General features: G+C 40.7%; 1 protein-coding gene across 1 annotated transcript in view; it reads left to right on the top strand.

Moving 5' to 3' along the window:
• Positions 1 to 281: 281 nt before the first annotated feature.
• SETH5 (transducin family protein / WD-40 repeat family protein) overlaps positions 282 to 8,510 on the top strand; it is a 34,539-nt gene continuing 26,310 nt past the window's right edge. Inside the window, exons 1-9 of the mRNA XM_077389563.1 lie at positions 282 to 2,014; positions 2,937 to 3,248; positions 3,380 to 3,619; positions 3,708 to 3,828; positions 3,912 to 4,054; positions 4,194 to 4,818; positions 7,309 to 7,373; positions 7,465 to 7,566; positions 7,696 to 7,838. Coding sequence (XP_077245678.1) covers positions 416 to 2,014; positions 2,937 to 3,248; positions 3,380 to 3,619; positions 3,708 to 3,828; positions 3,912 to 4,054; positions 4,194 to 4,818; positions 7,309 to 7,373; positions 7,465 to 7,566; positions 7,696 to 7,838 — 3,350 coding nt within the window. The 5' untranslated portion in view covers positions 282 to 415. The remainder of the gene's footprint in view (positions 2,015 to 2,936; positions 3,249 to 3,379; positions 3,620 to 3,707; positions 3,829 to 3,911; positions 4,055 to 4,193; positions 4,819 to 7,308; positions 7,374 to 7,464; positions 7,567 to 7,695; positions 7,839 to 8,510) is intronic.

Below are 8,510 nucleotides of genomic sequence, written 5' to 3'. Positions count from 1 at the left end.
ATTTCGGCCCCACATGGCACGGCCCATGAACCCTTCCGTGCCGTGCCGTGCCCGGCCCGCGAGCCTTTCCGGGCCTCATTTGGTCGTGCCGTGCCGCCCGGCACGTTTGCCACCTTGAAATGCACCCCACCTTTAACATGAATTGTGGGGTTAGAGATTACCGCCTTTTCCCGGCAAATCACGTTAACAAGGTGGCACATTATCCTACAGTATGGGCGAAACAATCATCCCCCTATAAAATCTCTATTTTGCTTACATAACATATAACAGACGGATGCACCCAAAGCCCAAGCCCAAGCCCCAGCCCGAGCCCCGTTTCGAACAAAGTCCCGTATTTTTCAACACCTCCTTCTTTAATTACTCTCCCTCTCTGATGAATAGAGGTTGAGATTTTTTCCTGAAAGAAACCTGGAAGATGACGAAGAACCTGAGCAATTCTCCCATGCCTCTCGATCTCGACTCTTTGCTTCAATTACAGACTAGCAGCAGCGAAGAAGACGACGATATCCCTCTACGCACAGTAGACGACATCCTCAACGAATCCGACTCTTCATCTTCCTCTTCTCCTTCTTCTTCTCTTTCTTCTTCTTCTCCTTCTTCTCCTTCTTCCAACATTCACAACTTTCAACATCGAAAACTCCTCTCCCCAACTCCTCCCCCCAAAATAGAAAATCAAATTCACAACGAAGAAGATCCTTCTAGACCCAATTCTGAAATTCCCCTCCCAATTTCTAAAGAAGCCCTAAAATCATCATCAGAAGTAGAAGAAATATCCCAGGAACCAAAGATTTCTTTCTCTAGTAGGAGAAAATCAGGTGATAGTTTATTCTCTTTAGGGCGGAGTAATTCTCGCCCTTTGCCTCCTCTTTTTGGAAGCATCAAACAAAACCCTAAACCAGGTGCTGCACTCGCTGCTGCAGCAGCAGCTTCACGTTCGATTCCCACTCCTCATGCGGCCGCGATCAAGTTCAGAAGAGCTAATAGTGGTGCTCTGCAGAAATTACTTCTTCGTTCTCAAGGATCGGTTGATTCGATTGGAGATTTGTATAGTGGTGTAGATGAAGGGTTAGGTCATTCTGATGATGTTTCGGATGTCATTGGATCTGGAATATCTCTTTTAGATGGTAAATTAGTAGATCAAGATGATAGGGTGGAAAATTCTTCATCTGATAAGTTGGGAATTGGAGGACTGCGTAGTGAGGAAATCTCAGGAGGAGATGAGGTTGGAGAGATATTGACTGAAAGCGACAGATTTCAGTCTATTAAAGAGGTGCATACTGAAGAAGTAGAGAGTGTTCGAGAAGAAGAAATAGGGGTGTCCTCTAATGATCATTTGGTGGATTTGAATTCTTTGGATACTGGTGCCACTGTAGAACAACAGATAAGTGGGAATGATACTGCTTGTGAGGTGGATGAGAGTTCTGAATTTTCAACTCCTGCTGTTTTTGAGAAAGATATCGCTTCTTCCCCGGGGAATGAGAATGTATCTGTGGTTGATGAGAATCTGACATTGTCTGGATTTGAAAAACACAAGTTTGAGAATGACGAATCTTCTGACCTTAAAGATGGAGAGGTCAGAATTGGGGGAGTGGAGTCCAATTTAGGGAATGATAAGAATGAGCTCTTTGAAGAGACCCCATCTCAGTTAGAGAGCAAGAGGTCTAGTAAAAAGAGTGGGAAGAAATTGCAGTCATATATGAAACCATTGGAATTGGCTGAAGAACTTGAGAAGAAATACGCTTCCTCTAGTTTGCACTGGGAAGAGGGTGCTGCAGCTCAACCGATGAGGCTAGAAGGTATTCGGCGGGGTCCACCTGCAGTTGGGTATTTGCAGATTGACCCTCACAATGCAATTAGTCGCACCATTTCGTCTCAAGCGTTTAGGCGTGATCACGGTTCCCCGCAGATCCTAGCAGTTCATATGAACTTCATTGCTGTTGGCATGTCAAAAGGCATTGTTCTTGTTGTGCCTAGTAAATATTCTGCCCATTATCCTGACAATATGGATGCAAAGGTTACTCTTTATTTCCTTCTCTTACAGGATCTTGATTAGTTTCATTTATTCCCTAGCAGTTCATATGAACTTCATTGCTGTTGGCATGTCAAGAGGCATTGCTCTTGTTGTGCCTAGTAAATATTCTGCCCATTATCCTGACAATATGGATGCGAAGGTTACTCATTATTTTCTTCTCTTACATGGTCTCGATTATTTTCATTTATTCCCTATTCATTGTGTGTAATCTCGATTTCTTTGGCGTGCTATGTTTAGACTATTATTTTGTCAAGTTGGCTTTTTTCGTCTTTACAAATAGTTGAAATGTGAATATCAGAATTGTCGTGAAAAACCCCTTCAATTGCAACCTGCAATTTCAATGGCAAAGCAAAACAAAACAAAAAGGCAAACACACGAAGACAAAAAGATTTATGTGGTTTGGCATAAAGCCTACGTCCATGACAGAGGCGATGAGAAAATCCACTATAGGAACTGGAGATTACCAGAGAAAATCAGTATCTCTCACCAAACCCACCAAGAAACCCTTGTACACCGTTTTCTCCTTTTTGAGCTTTCAACCCTCTTCTCAAATCAAGAATATGAAAATAAGCCCTAAAACCCCTTATACAAACCAGGTTGAATTCAAGACACCCAACTCAACAGAATACAGCACTTCCGTGTTATAAATTCTTCTGTTGGGTGGTGATTTTTCTGTTCAATATATTCATCTTGATATATTTTTGTTTCGGATGGTCGGTTGAAATGGTGCTACTTTATGGTTGGAGGAATTTCCTGTATGATGATGCATGGTGGCCTTATTCTATTTGCAAAATGATATATGAGAGCCTCAGTTTGATATTTCATGCTATGATTGTTCATTTGCTTTAAAAAAATGATAGCTTCTCAGATTATTTTGTTCTAAAATATGTTTGGCATATTTCAGATGGTGATGCTTGGTTCCCAGGGTGAAAAATCTCATTCACCCGCTACGTCCATGTGCTTCAATCAGCAAGGTGACTTGCTTTTAGTAGGATACAGTGATGGTCATCTAACAGTTTGGGATATTCAGAGAGCAACGGGAGTGAAAACAATTACCGGGGAGCATACATCACCAGTAGTACATACCTTGTTTCTAGGGCAAGATACACAAGTTACACGGCAGTTTAAAGTAGTTACTGGTGATTGTAAAGGGCTTGTTCTGCTACATTCTTTTTCTTTGGTTCCATTGCTCAATCGGTTCAACGTCAAAACACAGGTTTAATTACCTAATTATGAGCTATTTTAGTTGTGAAATTGAAACCTTTTTTGGGTACTTGTAGCGTATTTCTGGTTGCTTCCTCTTCACTATCTGAAGGTGTTTTTTACTACTGTGTATGGGTTGGACAGTGTCTTCTTGATGGTCAAAAAACAGGAATTGTATTATCCGCTTCTCCTCTTCTGATTGATGGCTCATTTGGGGGCGGATTGTTGTCTGCTGAAGGCAATGGTGCGGTGTCCTCCAGTGGTCTTGGTAGCATGGTGGGAGGTGTTGTTGGGGGAGAGGCAGGATGGAAACTTTTCAGTGAAGGGTCTTCATTTGTCGAAGAAGGTGTGGTCATATTTGTCACCAATCAAACTGCTCTGGTGGTATGAAGTCCTCAGATGATTTTGCAAAATCTAAGTAGTGTTACTAAGTAGATGTTCATTCTGTTGAAATGACCCATATTTCTTTTAGGTAAGGCTTAGTCCCAATTTGGAAGTCTATGAGCGTCTTCCTAAGCCGGATGGGGTTCGGGAAGGTTCCATGCCTTACACTGCATGGAAATGTGCGGCCCACTTACGTGGTTCCTCAACTGGTAAGAGTTAATACATTTAGCTGCATTTTAGATTGATATTTTTCTGAAGTTTGATGATCTTGTGGTGGTATATGTCCCCTCAGAGGCATTGGATAAAGCTTCATTGCTTGCGATCGCATGGGATCGGAAAGTTCAAGTAGCAAAGTTGGTTAAATCGGAGCTGAAAGTATATCGGGAATGGACCCTTGACAGTGCGGCAATAGGTGTGGCATGGTTGGATGATCAGGTAAGCAAATGGGTTTTGTTCTTTCATTTTCAATTATGTTGCGTCCTTCTACTTATTGCTTTCATGTAGTATCCACTACTAGTTGTATGTATGCATTGGAGGGGTTTAAAAAAGGAAGAGTTTTGCATTTCCTTCTCAGATGTTGGTGGTTCTCACATTGAGGGGACAACTCTCCTTGTTTGCGAAGGAAGGAACTGAGCTTCACCGAACGAGTTTTGTTGAACATGGTTCTGGAGGAGATGATGTCATTACATACCATACTTATTTTACTAATACATTTGGGAATCCTGAAAAGGCTTATCACAATTCTGTAGCTGTTAGAGGAGCCACCATATATATACTTGGGCCAATGCATCTTGTTGTTTCTCGTCTTCTTCCATGGAAGGAACGGATTCAAGTTCTGCAAAAGGCTGGTGACTGGATGGGTGCACTTGACATGTCAATGAGGCTCTATGATGGTCATGCACATGGTGTTATTGATCTTCCGAGAACCGTTGATGCTATACGGGAAGCCATACAGCCATATTTAGTAGAGCTGCTTATATCATATGTAGATGAAGTATTTTCCTATATTTCAGTGGCATTCTGCAGCCAAGTTGGGAAAGCAGATGAGACAAAGAATAAAAACACCTCTGTGCACTCTGAGATTGAAGAGCAATATGCTCGTGTTGGTGGTGTTGCGGTAGAATTTTGTGTCCACATAAAAAGGACGGACATCCTATTCGATGACATCTTCTCCAAATTTGTGGCTGTTCAACAAGGAGGTAGTTTCACTTCTACATTAAATTTGATGAAGTTTCTAAGTTTTGGGTTGAAGCTTTTAGAGGTCATAAAATTTTCTTTTGGAATTCTGTATGCTCCTTCAGTTGACAAAATCTTTATGGTCATTGAATAAGTAATGCTTGTGAATTTTTCGGTTCTACTTTTTCAGGAGAAACAAAGCCAATTCAAAGCTTGGCGTTGTTTTTTGTGACCATAATTGGTCCTACTTAATGTTGCATATTTTTAACTCATATCAGCCATAATTGTTGTTTAATGTGAACTGTAATCCGTGGAAACTAGTTAATTAATGGATACATCTTTGTAAGTATATTAAGCACATTCCCAACTCCCAATATATTCTTTAATTGCTCCCTTATTCAAGCTAAAGTTCTTCTTTTCCCCTCACGACTGAGTATTCCAGCCCACTTGATTGGCTAATGTAGCTTTATTGGGGAGAGACTTGAGTAGTTAGACTTTATTTCTATTTTTTGGATATGTTTCTATTTTAAGCACTTATTTTTCCTGTACGTGGGCTGTCCACATCACTTAGGACCCAATTCATCCCCTTTTATTTCCCTTTTTATTCCTAGCTACACTATGACCCACTCACTTATATTATCTTTATTTCTTATTGGGCCACAGATGAGGCCCCCATTCAATCACTTAAGTCTCCCTAATGCCCACCATCTCAAGTGACTTTTGGTGTTTCTTGGAGGTTTAGTAGGGCCTGTTACTTAAAAATACAAGTCCTCTCTATAAAATCCCCTAAACCCTATTACCTCTTAAGTTTGGAAATTGCAAGAGCAACTCCCAACTGCAAGGCGAGTCTCTCCTTTCTTGGGTTCTCTCTTCTACCTCTCTTTCTCCTCTTCCTCCTTTCCTTTCTCCTCCTTTCCTCTTCTGTTCTCCTCCCTCCCTCCCTCCCTCCCTCCTCTCTTTTTCGCTCTTTCTTTTCCCTCTTCCTTCACTCTTGGCCAGCATGCAGTCGCAGGAATGCAGCCACTTTCCTCTGTCCTCCTCCCTCCTTTCGTCCCCCCTTGCCCCATTTTTCCCCTTTCATATTTTCCCACGGCCGAAGCGCCATAGCCTTTCTTTCTTACCTTCAACCCCTATTCCTGCCTCCACTTTTTCCGATACTGTTGCAGCCATATTCTCCCTTCTCCTCCCTATAGTTGCTGTTACAAAATCTTGCACCCCCCATTCTCTTCCCATTTTCCTCCTCTAGCTTGCCTCCTTGCTACCTTGCAGTCCATTCTCTTTTCCCTTCTGTTTCACTATTCCCTCCTTCTCCTTCAACCTTTCCCCTCAACTTTATCCCTTCCCTGGTGGCTGGTGCAGTGCCTTGACTGACTCTGGCTGTCGGTAACGCTCTATTAGTTCCTGGAAGCTCCTACTCTGCGAGGTATGAGGCTGCAGCCTACACGACCAAGGTAAGCATTTCCTCATGTACCCGATTATATCGTAGATCCTTTGCTTCCTTCTTTGAGCCTCACAATTTTGTTTGCAGCTATGATTCAGCCGACACTTTGAATTTATTGTGGAAACCGGTGTCGTGTCGTGTCAGACACCCGTGTCCACACGTGTCGACATTCCTTTAGACACTTTTAAATGTACTACTATAAGTGTTAGTAACAATAGTAACTTTATATGTATGTACGTGTATAAGCGCCACTATTTCTAGATTTTTAGGGTTTGGCATGTCAGCTACCTCATATTTGTGTTGAAATTCGGCACACAAATTCATGTTCACAAATCTTGATTATATGTACTTTCTATTTTAGCCGTGTCCCCGTTTCTAAATTTTGGAAGTTTGCCGTGTCCGACACACCGTGTCCGTGTCGACACGCGACACTCGTGTCCGTGTCCACAAATCATAGGTTTGCAGCCTTGTTTCTTTGATCATACCCTTCCATCTTCCCATTTCTTTACACCTTGATTCCCCTTATGCTAGCTTCTTTGGGCACTAGTTTGACTTTTTTATATTATTTCAGTTTGTGTACCGGTCATTATACTCTTGTTCCTCATTGTTTATGGATCTTATTTCTTTGGCTTGATCACATTGTTTGCAAAACTACTCGGATGAATTTTGTGAAAACCTAGTTGCCTTCTGATTGTACTTAATGAATTATCTCGAAGGCTTTAGTTCTTTGTGTAAACCTAGTTGCCTTCTGATTGTTTTTGGCTGTTTATTCTGCTATTGAAATGGTGGTGCTGTTTTATTGAAGTTATAATACACTAATGCTCCAAAAGTTCTCTGGAAACGACTCGCGAACCCTCTGTTTGCACTAACTTTCATATGGGTTACATGTTGTCTGCTCGCAGTACCTAGCATAAATAGCATTTCTTTAGAACTGACTTATTTCATAATCTATACTTACCTTGGTTACAAACTTTGTATTATGTTTCATGGTTTTGGACGCTTAATATAACAATGGTTCTTTTGAGAGCAATGTTTCCTCGGATTAATTTTAATCATTTTACGCTATTACCAGGCTCATTCTTGGAGCTTTTGGAGCCATATATATTGAAGGATATGCTTGGATCTCTACCTCCTGAGGTATTGCCTTATGAATCAATACAACTGCCATATTGACACCTTTGTTTGCGAAGGAATTGCCTAAACTGTGCTGGTTTTATGAATTTGGTAGATTATGCAAGCACTGGTGGAGCATTACAGCAGCAAGGGATGGTTGCAACGGGTTGAACAGTGTGTTCTTCACATGGATATTTCGTCCTTGGATTTTAATCAGGTCATCTTGGTCAATCAGTATGTAGTAGAACTGATGAATTGTATTTACACACTAGAAATTGGAAGTTGAATGGCATTTGAATTTTGCTTTTGAATATCAAATAAATCATTACTTTAAATGATCATGTAGGTGGTCATATTATGCCGAGAACATGGACTATACGGTGCCCTGATATATCTTTTCAATAAAGGTCTGGATGATTTCAAGGCACCTTTAGAGGAACTTTTAGTGGTTGTACAGAATAACCAAAGAACGGATGCTGCTGCTATTGGGTATGTTGCTTCTATTTATAACAGATCTTTTGTCATCAATAACTCAGGGAAAATCTTTAAGTTTCTTCTTGGGGAGCTTTTTTTTTTTTCTTTTCAGTTGTTATGTTTTTCTGACTCCTTATTTTGATTTATTAAATTTTAAGGAAATGGATTGCTTGTAAAATTTCTTGACTGAGGAGAATTATTAAATTTAAATTGAATGAAAATCAAGAATTTCCGTTAAAAAAAAAGCAACAACTTATTGAACACATGGATTTCTTTTTTTTTTTTGAAAGTTGACATATCTATTGGGACCAGTAGTCCCACCCCATTATATCATAAAAACCAAAAGCGAAATAGCCCAGTTTTATACTACGCCGACATAACCATCCAAGATTGAAAAAATACAGATAAAAGAAGACTTGATACGCGAAAGACCAAGGTCTCTCAAGCCACACGAGTACAACATTAATTGAGCCCAAATCCACCATCATATCTGAAATCTTCCCTCCCAAAAGAACCAGAGTGAAGACGTCATCCGTCCAAGACCAGGAAAACACTATTCCCTCAAGCAGCGAAGGACTGCAGTCCCTCAAGCACACTTGATAGTATTATTATACCATCCTTTTCCAAACAAAAAGAAGCAACCTTCGAAACCAACTAAGAACACCATACAAAAATTACTACTATCAG

This window comes from Tasmannia lanceolata, unplaced genomic scaffold (genome assembly GCF_043159265.1).
Source record: "Tasmannia lanceolata isolate RefF3 unplaced genomic scaffold, GAP_Taslan_0.1 ptg000008l, whole genome shotgun sequence".
NCBI lineage: Eukaryota > Viridiplantae > Streptophyta > Magnoliopsida > Canellales > Winteraceae > Tasmannia > Tasmannia lanceolata.
Note: the sequence above shows the minus strand (reverse complement) of the source record. Positions and strands in the feature narration are given on the sequence as shown.